Source organism: Hippoglossus hippoglossus, chromosome 16 (assembly GCF_009819705.1).
Source record: "Hippoglossus hippoglossus isolate fHipHip1 chromosome 16, fHipHip1.pri, whole genome shotgun sequence".
Classification (NCBI taxonomy): Eukaryota; Metazoa; Chordata; class Actinopteri; order Pleuronectiformes; family Pleuronectidae; genus Hippoglossus; species Hippoglossus hippoglossus.
The window spans coordinates 8,316,552-8,335,329 of record NC_047166.1 but is presented as its reverse complement, the minus strand read 5'-3'; the positions used below and the strand labels follow the sequence as shown (position 1 = coordinate 8,335,329).

Sequence of the window (18,778 nt, the reverse complement as noted above, 5' to 3'; positions counted from 1 at the left end):
TTTATTTGGGACAATAAAGGATGAAATTGATCATGATGATTGATATAGTTGAGGTTTACGACATCTGTAATGGTTCCACTCATTTACCAAGACAATCAGACCCATGTTATTCTCCACTGAGAAATAATCAAAAGTATGATAACACAAAAGCCAATTAATAGTAAAAATGATCTTTATTATTATTTGTTTGTAGGTTTAGGGGTCTTCACGTTACTTTACACACTCACCTAGAACAATGAGTTTGGTCTCTCCCGTCAATGGACCACTGGGGAAGGTTGTAAGGGTGCACATGTACAACCCTGCATTCTTCAGTTCAACATCTTTAATTATCAACGACTGTTCTGTGAGGTCCACCTTCTCTTTCAGAGAAGTATCAAAGATGTTCACCCCAGACTCGGGTTTAAAAACAATGATAGTCTTTTTCTCTGGTCCCAGCAGATCCCACCAAACCTGAATAACATTGTCATTTGCTGATGCTTTGATGAAGTGGCATGGCAGGGTGACATCCTGCCCGAGATATCCAGTCACCTCGGGTTGGACGCTGATTGTTTGTGCCTTCAGAGCTGCCAAAAGAAAAAAGGAAGGTGATGTGGCGGCAGATGGAAGTAATGCAAATACAATGAAGAAGTAAATAGAAAATGAATATTTCAAAAATCATGCAGCTTTATCTACTTTATACCATCAAATATTCAATTTTTTTAAATTGTCCAAATAGTAATAATTATAAGAAGTATTATTAATTAGGTTTATTGCTTATATTCATAATTCTAGTTTGTAAATGTTTTTTTATCTTTAAGATTTGTATTCTTGCTCTTATGCTGTTTGATCTTAAATTAGCTTTCAACTGTTTTCCTTGTAGTTACAAGTTGCTTAAACTTGTAATATATAGACATAATATTTACAGTAATTGAGGAACTAGGTGCAAATAGAAACATGGCTGTACACTGTTCTGTTGAAGCATAGATGAGTCAATAAAACCTTATTAAAGACTTTAAATCAATATTCATCAGCTAACATTGTTCCTTACACCTCACGATGAAATACAATCTGTCTCGTAAAAAATAACCAAAGTTTAAAAACATTTCCTCTTACCTGGGAGTAGTGTGACGTAGATCATCTCCAGCAGTATGAGAGTTGATGTGCTGCCGGTTTTCATTGTTCACAACTACAGGTGGTGGACAAAATAACAGAAACACCTTAAGATACAGCTGTAAGTCCAAACACATGAATAAACGCAATTCATTAGGTTGCTATGGTGAATTACTGTTAGACAGTGAGTTAAAATAGTGAATAGAATCATGTTTCAGCTGTAGAAACTAATTTTCCGCTCTCATGTCAACATTCAGACCTACAGAGTTAAGAGTTTCTCACCTCGTAAGCACAGAGACAACCTGCAGCGTGGGAACAGGAGAAAGGTCTCCAACATCAGGAGGTTGTCCAGCAAACAGAAGAAAAAAAACATGTGTCTGTCTAAACAGGAACAACAAAAGTCTTCCGCAATTATTACTCAGCTTTACTTCAGATTTTCATCATGCAGCCTGCACCCCAACCAGTAAAACACTGACCCCATGTGGTCAAATGGTGTTATTGTCGTCCATACAAACACCAGAGACGATTGAAGATGTGAGACTCTGCTGATTCTGATAGTTCACATTCTCAGATGATTTCAGCAAAGATACAGTGATGGGAGGTTTTGCATTATAATGTTAAAGTGATGCATCCAAAATTGTAAATAAATGTAATGACCAATAAAAATGGAAGAGAAGTATGAATAGTTGTTACTTTTTTCCACCGTGAGCCATCAACCAAGACACAACAATCCCATTTTCGTGTTATTTCAGCAACATATGTTCGTGTGATTGCAAATGAACATGAACAAACAGGACCTACTCTATTGTTTTTCTTGAAAAGAAATGCTGCAAATCAGTCCAAACTAGCCTGACAAAGTTAAATAATGGTTGCACATGTAAAAGTTGTGACTTGAAGGGTTATGTCAAATTTGCAATTCAACCCATTGGTAGTTTCCTCTTCATATAACAGATGAGTATTGTGGAGATGTTTAAAAGCAGATTCTCTCTGCTCAGAAACTGCCAGTTAAAAGGAACAGCTCACGTCGCTCGACAGTGTTAGTTTAGATTCTGGATGATATCGATATTAAAGAAGCAGAAGAGCAAAGCGCAGAACAACCGCATTGCAAACCTCCTGAGGGAAGCTGCATCTCAGAAGAGTGATGGATAATTATCTCCGCCAATCAGAGTCAGCGGCTGAATTATCCCCAGGTGTTAGACGGGTAATCAGGTCCAGGATGTGACGCCTCGCCTGTTTCAGTTGGTCGACCTCAGCTTGTTGGCTGCATCCTCAACGCACATAAAACACATGTAGGATGTGTTTATAGTTGGAGATGCAGCAAATGTAGTTCTGTGTCTTCATCAAGAAAACTGAAAAGGATGTTTACATTTGTTTACAAGAGGAATCTGCTTTAATGCTGATGAGTCAATAAATCATGTAGATCAGCTCAGATTGATCCTTTCTTCATATAGCTGCAAATTTGATTTTGCTAAAGAAAATATCAGTGAGTGTGGTGGTGAAATGTAAAGTACACTTATTGAAGTACTTCAGTACAGTTATGAGGTTTGCTTCCTTCCTCACTTAATCCAATATGTATTTTCAATTTATACAACTTTTATTTCGATCCACACCAAACTGTAAACGATCATAGATATCAGTGTGTAAGATTTAGGCAAAACTAAACACCTTTTGAGTTTTTATGAACTGAAGGCTACCACAGGTTCTCTTTCATGTTTGGGAGGTGAGGGTGAGGTGCCGGGTATTCACCTGCAACATGCAACTTCCCCACTAGGTGTCACTAAATTCCACACACTGAACCTTTAAATAAAAACACTGAAGGTATTTGCACTTTTAATTCGACCTTTGGCAGAAGTTAGACTAAAGCGTATCATAACAGGACTGTGCAAATTGTGTCTTTGTTTAAACACAATTATTGCAAAAGACAAGATGAACAAAGGCCTTTATTACGTTTGCTATACAAGAAAAACAAATGATTGATTACGCTTGCACATCATTCCCTGCATATTGTAAATACACAAACTTGTATGTTGGCCACTGACATACACTTACAATTACACAGTCTTAAGAAGATGAAAGTTTACCTCAATGTTGAAATGAAAAACAAAGCAGAAAAACAGGAGACATGGTTTCTATGGTTACTCAGAGGGTCATGAGTCAGTGTTGGGAAGAAGCACTGCTGAACGTTTATTTGCACTATTAGATCCACAAATAATAAAACACACAAGGAATGTCAGACATAACCAATCCTCGGTGCTGATATCTACAATAAAGCAATAAACAGGCTTGTCAAATAACAATGGCAGTATACGTTTTATTTTTCATGTAGATTTACATTAAATAACTTGTTAAGTCTTTTTTTTTTTTCAATGCAAGATGTTGTGCTTTGCTTCCGGAACGACGAGCTGCATGATTGACGTCTCTTGGTTCACAATATAATTCCATGTAGTAAATTCTGATTGTTTTTTATCAGGGTCCTTGATTATAAGCAAAACATACATGAGGAAGAATCTGTGGGGGGAAAAAATACAAAAAATCAGTGTAAATAAGAAGAAAGTAGACATAACGAACAATAATACAGATATATAATAAACAAAATAACGTATCCCACCTTCCACTTGCTCTCATTTGAACACTCTCAGAGTCAGTCCAATGATCGCCAACGCTGAAAATGACCAGCAGGGAGCAGCACAGGATGCTTCACGGAGTAAAGAAGGCAACAGTTAACCATCACTTGACTTTATAATGTACAAAATCATAATCATGCATCATTCTCCAGTTCCTTACCTCTCAGATTCAGCACCGTGGAGTTTTCCTGCATGGTCACCATATTTCGGGCGCTGCAGGTGTAATTCCCTGTGTTCTCCGCCTTCAGCCTTTCTATGATGAACATGGAGTTGTCAACACGAGTCTCGTTGCCGTTGAACATCCAGCTGAAGTTTGCCGGTGGGACAGAGTCGGCCGTGCACTGCAGTGTCACTCGCTGGCCGGGCGGAGCTGCTGACGGTCCGATGATTGAAATGTTATGTGGTCCAACTACACAGAGAAAACGCACGTTCAGTGTTAGGGCTCAAGAGTTCAGACGTGCACCTGAAGGCTTTTAAAAAATTGCAAAAAATCTGGAGAAATTTCAAATATCATTGCAAGAAGTTTTCCTTCAAAGGAGGCCCACAGAGAGCAGTACTCACAGTTGACAGTCAGGTTATGAGCCACAGTCATGCTGCTGACTGGGTTGCTGACTCGACACTGGTAGGGGCCATGGCTGGAGGAGTCCACGGGTTGTATGAACACTGTCCGGTTGTCTGCGGAGAAGCTCAGTCTGCTGCTGGGACGGAGAGGCCGCTCGTCCTTCATCCACACTCTGCTGCTGATGGAGCCAGAGGCCTCACAGGTGAGGTTGGTGGAGCTTTCATCTTCTATCAGGACGGCTGCAGGGCTGCGGATGGTGGCTGCTGTTATCTTTGCTGCATATAACAAGGAGAAGGTCAACCCAACGGAAATGGACAGAAAATCTGAAGGTTAAAATGTTGCAATAAAGTTGGATTTTAAATTGGCCACATATGACCAATATTTCCATTTGTCTTTAAACTGATTAAGCTGTGAAACACAAATAGCTCCATCTTCACTTTTATTCCAGCTGTTACAATTACAGATGTGATCATTATGATTATTATTATGTTGACATCTACAAAGCCAGATATATTTTAACTTTCTGGATGGAATTTATCTGCAATTTCAACGGATCTAAAAAATAGAATTATCAAGAGATGAGGATTACCTTTTTTTAAATTTTCTTATCAAAATGTTAGATTATTTAAATTCAATATAACTTTATCTGCCACAACCTTTCTGTATATTACCTACACTGGGCATTAGAGAAAGACCCTCCACTCATTTTACAAAGGGTCTTTTTTTATTTTTCAAATGACAAATATCTATTTAACAAGTATTGTGACATCACAACTAGAGAGGACTCACTATACACATTCAGAGTGGTCTCCCCCTGCTTCTGTGGCCCTTCCGCTGGCACGATGGTGACGGTGTACTCCCCACCGTCCTCCAGCACCAGGTCCCTGAGCTCCAGGCCTCCCGTGGCTCGTTCCAGTGAGATTCTGTTGGCGTACTCGGGCCTCATGGTGTTTGAGGCACTCGTGGAGGTGATGATGTTCACCCCTTTGAAACTCCAGCTGACGGAGATGAATGGATTCTCCGGAGGCTGGACGTTTGTGCTGAATTTCACAGAGTCTGCCACGGCTCCACTCAGGGGTCCCGGGGGTAAAATACTTTGACCCACACACATACCAAAGTAACCTGAAGAGGAGATCGAGAGCAAAATGAAAAACAAAACTCATTCAATCGGCGTGAAAACTGAGAAACACACATTTCTCTTAATAAAACATCGTCTTCATTTTACTGTACCTGTCAAAACAAGCTTCACAGCCACCCAGAGCATCTTCTTGTCCATTGTGAGCAATGACTATTCCTGTTGCCTCAGAACAGTCACAAGTGCTCCTGCTCTTTTTATTGTCCCACACCCACAGAGCAGGATCGAGTGCAGCCCCCCACTCAGTAATGAAAAGCACTAACAGTGTTTACGATGCCACTGTGTACATACACCAAAATGTCTGCAGGTAATATGTTGGGCCAGGAGTTACTTTGACTTGTGTGTGTTTGTAGACATGAGCCGTGATAAGACAGATGGTAAACAGTTGTATTTAATGGTGACTGAAACCATCATGATGCTGCTGCTCATCAATCAGCTAGTGTAGAAAGTCAATGAAATAAAATAAAGGTTTAAATTGAATATGTTTGCTGGCGTACACCTTCTCAATAAAATAAATTCTACTTTATTCATTAATCAAATTATACATTTGCTGATTATTAATACACTCGCAAATACATGTGTCAGTGCAGCAGAGGTCTGAGTCATGGTGCTGGTGGTGTTCTTGGTGGTGGAGAGTTGTGGGTTTATGAGCTCTGAGGTGAGTGGTTTTGTTTTTTACAGGCTTGTATTTGAGAAGCAGCAGCGAGCCGTAGCATTCCGTGAGGAGGAGGATCAAAGTGGTCCTGGAGACAATTAGCCTCCTTCACAAACAGCTCACGGCCTTTATTGTCTGAATTTTAAATTGGGAAAAAATATATATTTATGGATGTATGTTAGTGTCTCAATTTGTTTTTGTTTGTTATTTCGATTTTTTATAAATCTACATGAATACTGCAACTCAACAACGATCAAATCAGCGGAAACAATGAGGTATTGACAGTGACAATGATTCCTGACAGGTGAACGTACACTGTGGGAGGTGGAACGTCGCCCGGGGATGTGTCACCGATGTGTACGATGTGTTTCATCACACGTGTTTACTCATTGACAATGTGGTTTTGTAAGTGGCGCTCAGGGTGTGCATGTGATGTTAGTCAGTGTCTGTTGTCCCACTGTGCGCTCAGTAAACAGGGAGTGATACGTGATAATGTGGTTCTGATGGGGTTCTCAACGGTTTTGGATTCTGATTCTGTAAAATGAAGAAATGTGCTTATTCGGGACCCCAACTTCTACAGAGTTATGATCTTTGCGATTTGGATGGTTTTTAAATGTGAATGTAATAGATTACAAAGTATTTTATTAGAAAGAATAGAAACACCACCACTTTTCAATGCAGAAATTAGTTACTGATGCTTTATTACAGCGCCTCGTCTCAACAGTCAAAACTCAATCAAGTGGAAATGTCCCACTCACTTATTTGTTAGCTGACATTTTGCAACTAAATAAACAATAAACTTAATAAATGAAATTGATAAGTATATATACTGAAACTGAAGTTTTATTGTGAAACCAAATGCATTCTCCACATATAGAGTCATGCTACATCTCTGTAAGTTTTTATGAGCTCTGAATGGATTCTTGGGCTATGTTCCAAGTCTATAAATCACTGGAAGCCATTGTAAAGCCACTGTAATGTAAATGGAAGAGAGACAGACACAGTTTGCATTCAAAACCAAACCCCCTGTTTCAATATAGTGACGACGCCATCGTGTGTGCGTCACCAGTGTTCAGGTTGTTGAAAGCAAAACATTCACCCTTATCAGTTTTAAATTGAATTGTCTTTATAGGAAAAGCTTCTCCTACTGTTCTCTGTATATTTCATTGGTTTGGAAAACACACATCTGCATGTTTCGTTGAAATTAGTGAAATTACACAGTTGCCCTCTGCACTCACAAAATTTTTATTTTTATGATCCCAAAATGAAAGATTTTTCGTTGTTTTGGTAAAGTATTGTGTGTTGGATTTTGGTAAAGGGATCAAAAAAATTTCAAACGTCTCAACTCTTTAGATCTGTCAGGTAGGTTGACCTCTGACCTCTGACCTCCATAGAGTGCAGCCCCTGCTGAGCCGTACCTGTTAAATGAGTTAATATTTGACAGCTGAGAAAAGCCACTGATTTGTATCTCAGAAAGATGTCAGCGGTGACGTAGTGACATCACCTGCGGGCTGACATGAACCAAACCAGAGAATATCACCATGGGTCACCATGAACAAGAGTGAGGTGTCATCTGTGTCCCCTATGATGCCCACAAAAGTGTGATCACATGTATGTAATATTTAATTGAAGTCTACTGTTTTAAAATGTGTGTATTTTCTTTCGACTTTTGGAATTATTGTCTTTCATATTATTTATTTGGAAAGTAAACTCATTTCAAACCAAGATGATTGAGCCATTGCGGCACCTCTCGGTCAGTAGGGGGCAGTGTGAGAGGAAGGCTGGCCCGAGGCACTGCTGGTCTTCTAGAACTCAGTGAAGGTAAGCCACGTCAGAAAGCCAAGTGAACGTGCTGGTGTGTAAAGAGACAACTGTAGTTTGTGTTTGAGAGGGAGATGAGGTGGAGGAGTTTGTTTTGTGCCGACAGAAGCGTGGTGCTCACTGAGAGGAGCCAAAATGGCGACGGCACGCTGTTAGCAAACATGCTAGCGCTAGAATGTTATCTTGGGCAACTCATACCCATTATTTAGAGTATTTGTATGAAAAGGCTGGCTCTGTGTGTTATTGTTCATGTTGAATATGTTCAGTATTTTTGCATAATGTTAAAAATGTTTGAAGTGAACAAGCTTAGCCACTAATACTGTTCTGCTGTCCTAGGGATACTACACATGATCTATGAGCGTGCATGTATGATGCTAATATGACCAAAACCTAATTGGAAAAGTGAATGTAGAGATATTCTTTTGGAATTAATCCACATGCTTAATTGTTGGTATGTTCAAACAATCAGTCAATTGTTATTTTTATAGCCCATATTCTCAAATCACAGTTTGTCTCATAGGGCTTCAACAAGGTGAGACATCCTCTGACCTCAACCCTGAGCAAGAGTGAGGAAAAACTATTTACAAAAACTAACTTTTAACAGAAGGAAAAGTTAGCAGATGATCAGAATGAGGAGTGTTTCAATCAACAGTATGTCGACAATAAAAATGCTCAAACTCACTATTGAGGCAAGATAGTGCTCTTTCTATAATTGTACCTGTGATCGTGTTAACGTTTATATTTTGTTGAGATGAACCATTATTTAAATTCACCAAGAGCAGATGACTTGAATTTTCCCCTGTCCTTGACCTGCTCTGACAGACCCCTGTGGTTGAGTCACGGCCTAATGATAATAATACAGATGATAAGATGTCACTGGTTGTGCCAAAAGGGCTCGATACGCATCTGTTTGAGGGTCATATTCATTACTACTGTCCGCAATAAATAACTGACAAAGTTCATTTGTTTTTATGCAGGTGTCATAAAATATCTATCACAGACATAAAATATGAACTCTGAGACAATGTTCTGTGAAGTCTATTACAAGTGATTAATTTACGGGGGCTGATGGTAAAGAAATTTTCCACTTGACTCGACACGTGTGTTGTGCTGAGGGGAAACTGGTCTCACAGTGGTTTGTCTCACCTGAAAAGAAAATGACCTAACCCTGTATATTTAATGGGGTTGTGATATTTTTAGGGAGGCATCAACACTTACGCCTCGCAGCAAGAAGGTTCCCGGTTTAAATCAATGTGGTTTTTCCATGTGGGGTTTGCACGTTCTCCTGTGTTTACATGGGGGTGGGGGGTGTTCTCCAGGTGCTGCAGCTTCAGTCCAAAGACCTGCAGATTGTCGAATAGGTTGATTGGAGACTCTAAATTGACTGTAGGACTGGTTGTTAGTCTATGTGTGTTGGCCCTGTGATTCACTGGCAAACTTTTTCAGGGTGTACCCCGCCTCTCGGCAAATGTCAGCTGGGATAGACTCCAGCTCCCCTGTGACCCTCAAAGATTATGGGTGGATGAATGGACTGATAGATGGATCATTTTAATGGTTATTACTTCTACTGCCCATCTTAGTAATACAGAAGAGACAGAGTATCCTTGGTCTGTTTTTAAAATGTTTATTGAATATATACTTATATACATATCATATAATAGACATTTCCTTCATTTTATTTTGAAAATCCCTTGAAATAGCTATTATTGAAACTATTTACAGCTTTTGAACTAAGTTACATATGTATAAGAGACTCAAAGTGACTTTGAATTCATTCATTTGAGCCATCATTAATCACCAAGTCACATGAAAGTTATCAAAGTTATAATTTAACTAAAGTCAAACTAAGTAATGTGAAGGAGGCAGAAAATGGTTGGGAACAATAAATAAATTCCTTAAAAAAAGGAACTCAATAACACTGATGTTTTTCTTTGAGATTGTTGATCTAGAAACTTGTAGAAATCTTCCTCTTTGGGTTTTCAGATTTTAATTCTGCTGCAGGAGGAAACGTTTGCAGATGATTAGAACGAGGAATGTTTCAATCAACAGTATGTCGACAAAAAAAAAACATTTAAACTCACCGCTGAAGGACTACAACTGGCTTTCTTGAGTTGTTCCTGTGATCTTGTACACGTCTGAATGCCTCGCCTTCACACTTAATTTATCTAAGGGGTCAAAACAGAGGTTTAGCTTCATTAGATCATTTTTATGATTCAGATATAAATCTTTCCATTGTCATTGTTTAGATGAGACAAGAACTTACGTTTGTGACGTGCTGGGTAATTGCTGTTAACTCACAAAAATAAAGACAGATCTTATTTATCAGCAGTAAAGACATAAGGAACGTTCAATGCTCAGTAATTAATATTAAAAGTGGTCATATATTATAAAAAATATTCCTGCACACTGTCCTAGTGATAATTTGTAGACATTTCAGTACTAGACCTTCACTCACTTTTCTCTGATGCACCTGTCACCTAATAGATGTGCAAAGTGGTTTTAAATGTGATCATGTAACATCAATAAATTACTGTATAATTCATTATATATGACACGTATGTCATGCTTGACTAGAGAAATGGAAAAATATAAAATGTGTTGATTGTAAATCAACAGTCTTCTGGTGAGACATGATAAAGTTACCTTTGACAGTGTCAGAGAGGTGTTGGTCATTTTTAAGGCTGTAGTTTTTGTTCTGCTGTAATAAACAGCATTGTACTATAACATTCTTTTAAATAAAATACATTTATGTATGTGATTCAATTGCAATCTTACTTTATGATTAAATTATTATTTGTTAAATCATCAAATTAATTATTATATTGCATTACACAGCCTATCAATTAATTCATTCGCTGTGAAAAGTGAGGCCATAACCATTGTTTCATTAAACCAATTAACCATCAATAGAAGAAATACATAAATTCAATTATTTAATATTTATCTATCACATATCAATTTAGTTGTGTAAATTAAATACATAGATATATATATATAGATATATATAGTACAATTTTATTTATATATTTAAGAACATTATTACATTTCATTCAGCTGACGCTTTTATCCAAAGCGACTTACAATAAGTGCATTCAACCAAGAGGGTACAAACCCAGAACAACAAGAATCAAGAAAGTACAATTTTCTTCAAGAAAGCCAAACTACAAAGTGCTATCGGTAAGTGCCATGTGCCTTGTGCTTACCTCCTCTTCCTCACCAGACAGTACACGAATAGTCCACTCACAACCAAAATAATGAGAAAACACCCAGCTGCGAAGATGCCAGTTTTGGCAGCAGCAGCTGAGCAGTCACAGTCTGAGAAATCTGAAAAACAACAAAACTCATTAAGAAAACATTTAAACGTTTTTAAATGACTCGTTGTTTTTCACGTACCGGTGACAGTTAAACCGTGGTGCACTGTTTGACTCTGCCCTGTCACAGTATTCTCAGCCGTGCAGGTGTACGTCCCACTGTCCGAGTTTCTGGCTGATTGTATGACGTACACAGCCTCTTGTACAGTCGTTGGTTTTCCTTGAAACATCCAGGTGAACTTTGCAGGTGGAACAGAAACACTGGAGCAGTAGAGCATAGTGATAACTCCAGCGTGTATAGATGTGGGTCCAACAATGTTCACGTTGTCAGGTCCATCTGCAACACAAGCAGATAAATCAGATTGTGTAGTGTTTTTGTAGAAGCTTTTGGTTCTGTTGCTACTTCCATGGTTAATACTCAATTATTGTTTTCTTCTTCTTCTTGTTTTGTTAAGTTATAGATTAAACCCCGGCCCAACATCCAACCTTGCAGATTCATTAAGTTTCAACACTATCTTGCTCTAAAATGGGGAAGGGATCATATGGAAAGTTTTAGACAGGCAACAACAGGCACTGTCTAATGTTTTGGTCTCAGTAGGTAAAATTATGTTGATTTGCTTAAGAACCGCATGACTGTCCCAGAAAATAATTTTAAATATGAAAAATAAGTATTGAAATCCAGAGGCTGATGACTTCAACGTGATGTTTCAGGGTTTTGTTTGGTAGTAACGGAAATAATACTGGATGGTTTAACACAAAACTTAATGGGAGGATTTATTATGGATCAGGAAAGAACCCATCACCCATTTTGGTGCAGTCCCAGATTAGGGCGAACATAACATTGCGGGATAGGGTGTTTTCTTTTTTTACATTTTCAGGGATTTCTGAGAATAATTATTGTATCTTGTTTGCAATTTGATGCAGATCCACTAAACAAAATCTATTTAACTCAGGGATGTTTATTAGTCTTTGTCATAAACTCACATTGGATGATAATATTAATTGACTGGCTGATTCCATAAGTGACACCATTGGACACGTTGCACCTGAACGGTCCCTGGTCGTAGCGGGTCACATTGAATATAGTGAGATTGGAGCCTCCGTCGCTGAGCTGAACTCTGTCGCTGGCTGTGACCTCGGAGCTGCCGTTCAGCCAGAGGAAGGAGAGGAAGGATCCGGGGGAGAAGCAGGACAGACTGACGGAGCTGTGGAACTCCAACAAATCTGTGCTGCTGCTCTGTGTTACTGTGATATTGGCGACCGGCACTGTGGGTTGAAGACACAACAAAAATCATTAACACCACCTCCACGTTAGAAAGTGGCACAGCAGAGGAAAAAAACACAGCAACGTTAATATACGATGTGGTCACTGATAGCTAGCTGATGGACAAGATGAGTATATCCAATGTGTATATATGTACAATTGGATGTTCATCTCTCTACAGTGAAGCACGCCAAATATTTTTGATTAGCGGTCAAATTGAAAGAGTAAAAAAGAGGTTGGCAGTAAACTAAGAAATCAAAAGTTTATTTTTCTTTAAAATGTGTATAAACCTGCTAAAAAAGGAGATTGACTAATTTTCCACTGCCAGTAGAAGAGTTTGTCTTTCTGGTTTTTAGAGACGTCTGAGAGTTTATATGCATCATAATGTAGTGAAGACAACATTACAGCTGCTAAACTACAGAAGAAGAAATTAATGCATTCGTCGGAGCCAATAAAAAACGTTGTCTACAGCAGAGTCATTTGACCCAGGAGTGAATGTCTATTATATCCAGATGTTAGCAGGTGTTAGTGGGTGGCCAGTGGTAAAAGGGGCTGTAATAACTTACCCAGTATCAACACAACAGCAGGGTCAGATGTTTCATATCTCAGAGTTTTGCTGTTAAAGGCCTGACAGCTGTATTTCCCACTGTGACTCTGCTCAATCTTCACCAGTTGGAGCTCTGGTCCAGTGGCTGACAGCCTCTCTCCATTCAGGAACCAGTAATACGTGGCTGCAGGTCTGGACACAGCTGAACAGAGCAGCTTTATATCTGATCCTTCTTCATAGTATTGTTGTGATGGAAACAGCTTCAGATTAATATTTTCTGGGCCGACTGTGGAGAGAAAAGACATAAAACGGTACGATCACCCATAAAATAAATGTTGTAACTTGAGGGAAGCTGAAATAAAGCATTAGGCCGCGCTCAGAAGAGGAAGAGGCCATTATGTCGTTCAAACACAGAACTGTATCATTAAGCTACATTCATATGAGCATCTTTATCAGTACCAGCCGAACACTGCAGCAATGGAACAGCAAGGAGGACAATAAAAAGCAATGGAGGCAAAACAACCCCTTTCATGATGATTGCAATAATTATGCGACAAGTTGCAATTTTAAAGCCCTAGATGGTATTTGAATGCAAATGCTACAACGTAAGACTCAGCGCGTACTTTAGGGTAGTAACTCACAGCTGATGGAGAGTTTCACCGGATCACTGGTGGAATTACTATTGTTCAACACTTGACACCTGAACGGTCCCTGGTCGTAGCGGGTCACGTTTATTATAGTGAGAGTGGCGCCATCGTCGGTGAGCTGAACTCTGTCGCTGGCCGTGACCTCCAAGCTGCCGTTCAGCCAGAGGAAGGAGAGGGAGGGTCCGGAGGAGGAGCAGGACAGACTGACGGAGCTGTTGAACTCGATCAAGTCTGTGGCGCTGGGAGTTATCACCACATCGGAGACGTTAGCTGGGAGAGGACATAAACATGTTAGGAGTCACTGAAGATGAACAGAAAGCACAAATCAATTTTTCGTTTCTGTAGCAGGGACACATTATAAACAATGCCAATACAGGACAAAACTTGGTGGAGGATTCGGTAATCAGGGAGGAGGCCCATTGGATTTTTGATGTGGATCTAAATCAGGGGGCGGATCCAGCTAAATTGTTTTCACCCATAACATCGTAAGATATAGGCTTTCTTATTTGCATTTGTATTGTGCACTTAAGGGCCTCTGTAATTATTTGTTATGTTTACTGTTTCCTAGGGATTGCTCTTGATGGAAAAATCTGGCACATTTTGGGAACTTTGCAGTGTGTGGAATTTGGTGTAGCTTGATTGAAGCGAACTGTTGGGCCTGGGCAGTGGATCAGGATGTGCTCTGTTGAGTGCCACTCTAGTGTTTTATTTAGTACAGCATTTTAAGTTGGGCACCAATTAACTGCCAACACATATAAACAGTTTCTAAAGACATAATTAGGTGCTATATATCTAAGGTATTGACTCCCACTTACATTTCAGTACAGTTAAAACAACAGGCTGAGATGTTTGACTCCTCATGGTTTTGTTGTTAAAGGCCTGACAACTGTAGTTTCCACTCTGACTCAAATGGATGGAGACCAGTCTGAGCTCTGGTCCAGTGTCAGACAGTTTGTCTCCATTCAGGAACCAGTAATACAGCGCTGCAGGTCTGGAGACAGCTGAGCACGTCAGGCTGACGTCCGACCCCTCGTCGTAGTGTTCTTGTGCTGGAGACACTGTCAGATTAATGTTTTCTGGGCCCACTGTGGCGAGAAAACATAAAAAAGATATGGCCGCCAGTAAAACAAGGGAACCACAACAAAGGGAACATCATAGTAAAGTTAGTGGCTTGAGGAAAAAGGTTTATGTGATATGCAGCTTGTGCTTTATATCAGTCAAATGCAGAAATAACCAGGACAATAACAAAAAGTTACTCAGACATATTTCAACGAACATCAGGAACATGTCACTTAGCAACTCACAGATGATGAGGAGGTTGAATGGAGCAGTGGTGCCGCTACTGACAGGATTAAACACACGACACCTGAAGGGTCCCTGGTCGTAACGGGTCACATTATATATGATGAGAGAGGAGTTTCCATCGGCGAGCTGAACTCTGTCGCTGGGCGTGACCTCCGAGCTGCCGTTCATCCAGAGGAAGGAGAGCGAGGATCCAGAGGAGGAGCAGGACAGACGGACGGAGCTGTTGAACTCAAACATGACGGTGCCGCTGGCGTTCATTTCTATATTAGACACTGGAACTGTGCGAGAAGAATGGATACATTTTATGCATTTTAAACGATGACAACATGAGTCACGAGTTTTGCAACAGGCTAGGCAGAGCAGGCAATTGCTTGGGGCCCCAAACTTAGAAGGGGTCCCCGAGAATGGCTGGTTATGTTAGTCCACATGCATCAGCAATTTTCGGAGAACCCCCTTAAATTCAGCAATCGGCAACATGCAGGAGACTGCAGCAACTCCATGGATGGAAACCACCGAACAAGGCTTCATTAGCTTCACTAGCACTAGTAATTTTAGCTGTTTGGTTGAAGACTACATGCATGTGTGTTGGGGGGGTGGCTGGTTCAATATAGTCCCTTCACCTGGGGCCCCCAAAGTCCTTTGAAACACACCTGCCACCAGTTGACACTAAAACACCATCTTGTTTAATGTGTCACATCAATATAAGAACATTCATTCCCACTCACCCAGTACAGTTACAGCTGGCACTTGAGCTGTTTGAGATCTCTGAGTTTTGTTGTTGAAGGCCTGACAGCTGTAGTTTCCACTCTGACTCTGCTGGACGTGGATCAGTCTGAGCTCCGGGTCAGCGTCAGACAGTCTGTCTCCGTTCAGGAACCAGTAATACTGGGCTGCAGGTCTGGAGACAGCTGAGCAGGACAGGCTGATGTTGGAACCTGCCACGTGGTATTCTTGTGGCGGATTGAGTGTTACACTGATGTTTTCTGGCCCATCTGCAGAGAAGAAGAATGAATGTGCACCAATCAAAATAGTAGAAAATTAAGGGAAAAGGTATGAATGATCAGATGCTCAATATGAAGGCCCCGTGAAGCTGCTTCTTTTGAAATTTCGCACTAATTTACTTCAGCTCTGGGGTTTTAAGGGAAAATGCAGCAAGACTCACAGCTGATGGAGAGGTTGACTGGGTCACTGGTGCCGTTACTGAAAGGATTGAACACGTTACACCTGAATGGTCCCTGGTCGTAACGGGTCACATTGACTATAGTGAGAATGGAGCCGGCTGTGATCGTAGAGCTGCCGTTCAGCCAGAGGTAAGAGAGGGAGGATCCAGAGGCGGAGCAGGACAGACGGATGGAGCTGAACTCCACCAGGTCTGTGCTGCTGCTCAGTGTTACCGTTACCCTGGAGACCGGCACTGTGGATTAAAAACACAACACAAATCATGAATGAGTGAATAATGACAATCACTGATGAAAATGTATTATGTTCAGTACAGGGTATAGATATCTACATTGTTTCTGTGTCAGATGCAAGTGAACAATCACAAAATAAGATTCTATACATTTGCAGGATGGGATAATATACCCTCAGCCGTCTTGGACAACTGTAATATGGTTTTATTTACTATTCATTTTATTAATCTTTTTAATACATTGTTTTTTTAGTTCTGTTTTTATCTCTGCATGGTAAAGTGACCTTGAGTGCTGTGAAAGGCGCCTTTAAATACAATTTGTTATTATTAATATTACCTAGTTGTTCCCTGTTTGTCGCATATGTAATTACAATATTCATGATACAATGTCATGGAAGGACCCATGATGTTGATGTTTTCACTTATTTCCAAGACAATAATTATATAGGTGGAAAAAAAAATCAGGCATATTTAGGGGGCTGATATTTATGAGTGTGAGCAATGTGGTGCAGCTTGATTGAATTTAAAGGGACTTTTGGGCCTTAGTGGAGGTTTGCACTCTTCTGAATGCTATTCCAGTTTATAGTGTGGTCAGTATGTTCTTCATTGTGACAGTGATGCATCAACTTACCTTCTAACAGCAGTCGGCAGCTTCCTTTCTGCTGCGCGGCACCATTTGGTATGATGGTGACTTTGTATTCGCCGCTGTCGTTAATAGACAGATTACTAAGCTCCAGAGATCCAGTAGATCTGATGAGTTTCACCCGGCCTTTATACGGTGGTCCAATTATATCTGCACTAGTCGAGGTTATTATACTAACACTAGAACCTTGGCTATTCTCAAAACTCCAGGTGACAACCACGAATGGTATCTCAGGTGGAGTCACGGTTGTGGTGAACGTCACCGTCTCTCCGACAACGGCAGTCAGACTGTCAGGTAGCACGCCAACTCCATGGATTACACCTGGAGGAGGCAGACACAGGTCACTGAGAGAATGTAAACAATTCTAATAACTTGTATAAATGTAATAACATGAACTTGTAAACAACTTGAAAAAACAGCATTAAATAAAATCCACTCTTCAATACTGTTAGTGCAAGAAAATCTAAGTCAGGTGCAACCGCTTCTTTGGTAATAAATGTGAACACACACACACACACACACACACACACACACACACACACACACACACACACACACACACACACACACACACACACACACACACACACAGAGAGAGAAAGAGCGAAGATTATTAAAGCTTATCTGTCTATCTCAAATCTCCTACTAACAAGATAAGATTTACATAAACACATAATGCATGTTTTCATTACCAATTTCATATTATCAAAATTAAATTATACAAAATATCAATTTGTTTGAAAACAAACTAAAATCTAAAAGCAGCAGGTCTTTTTATCTTTTAGATTATAAGAAATTAAAAATTAAAAATATATAAGAAGGATTATTCTTATGCTCTCTATAATCAACATTGAGGTGGAATAATACCGAATAATAACCTGAGTAATCATGAGCTGACAATAATCGTTTGGTTTTAGAGTCAAATATTTCTCACAAGCAAAAGAAAACCTTTCTTAAATACTGAAATGGTAAAAGCTCACCTGAGATGGCTCCCAGGAAGATCAGCAGTATCACAGATGTTTCCATATCTATCGCAGCCTCAGGCACATAGAAAGTGTTTTTTTGTGAGAGGAGGTGCTGTTAATACATGTGGAGGAGGAGGAACCGTGCACTTCTTCTGTGGTGATTAGCCCTGGACTCTGCCATCGAATGACAGCAGTGAAAACCAATGAGCAATATAGCCTTGCAGATAATGTGGGTTGGGTTGGTGTTAAATCAAATCCATACACAAACTTCACTGGTTTCATAAATCAACAACAAAAGTCCCACAGCAGGAATCGTTGTTGATCGAAGCACAAAATGGCAGCAGCTCATAAAATCCCTTAAACAGCTGAGAAAGAGAAATAATACTTGTTATGTTCTCAATATGGACTTGAGCAAAGTGAAAAATACAAAAAATATGTGTCTGCAGCCAGTTGTCTCTGGGCCTCAAAATATATGAACATTATGTTAGTGTGACCATATTTTCTTTTATTTGTTTCAGTCATATGCAGTATCAATAAGTACTCTCAGTATTTTGATTTAAAATTGTATTACTTTGTATTAATGCACATACAGTGAGCTGCAGCATGTTAAATGAAATCAGTATTTCCGTATTATAACTTGAATTTGTAACTATGAGTTCAGCTGCATCAGCTTCATTACCAGGTTTTGTATTCACCCCTGTACGTTTGTTTTTTATTTTCTTTAACATGTTCATGGATCTTGATGAAGAAGGTAACACGTGTTCAGGGAACTGATATTTATGTGTGTGTGTGTGTGTGT

At 39.8% G+C, this 18,778-nt stretch overlaps 1 protein-coding gene and 1 long non-coding RNA gene across 2 annotated transcripts; both read right to left on the bottom strand.

Moving 5' to 3' along the window:
* Positions 1-248: 248 nt before the first annotated feature.
* LOC117776515 lies at positions 249-1,525 on the bottom strand. Its single transcript, XR_004616453.1, has 3 exons — positions 1,372-1,525; positions 1,093-1,165; positions 249-563 (listed from the first exon to the last, which is right to left on the bottom strand). It is a non-coding gene; the product is annotated as an uncharacterized LOC117776515 (long non-coding RNA).
* Positions 1,526-3,697: 2,172 nt separating this feature from the next.
* LOC117776328 (carcinoembryonic antigen-related cell adhesion molecule 5-like) lies at positions 3,698-18,040 on the bottom strand. Its single transcript, XM_034610162.1, has 12 exons — positions 17,995-18,040; positions 17,003-17,335; positions 14,960-15,238; positions 14,471-14,740; positions 13,650-13,925; positions 13,028-13,294; positions 12,182-12,463; positions 11,280-11,534; positions 5,065-5,397; positions 4,275-4,550; positions 3,874-4,122; positions 3,698-3,784 (listed from the first exon to the last, which is right to left on the bottom strand). Exons 1-12 carry the CDS (start codon positions 18,038-18,040, stop codon positions 3,711-3,713), a joined length of 2,940 nt encoding a protein of 979 aa, XP_034466053.1. The 3' UTR covers positions 3,698-3,710.
* Between the last annotated feature and the right edge of the window lie 738 nt (positions 18,041-18,778).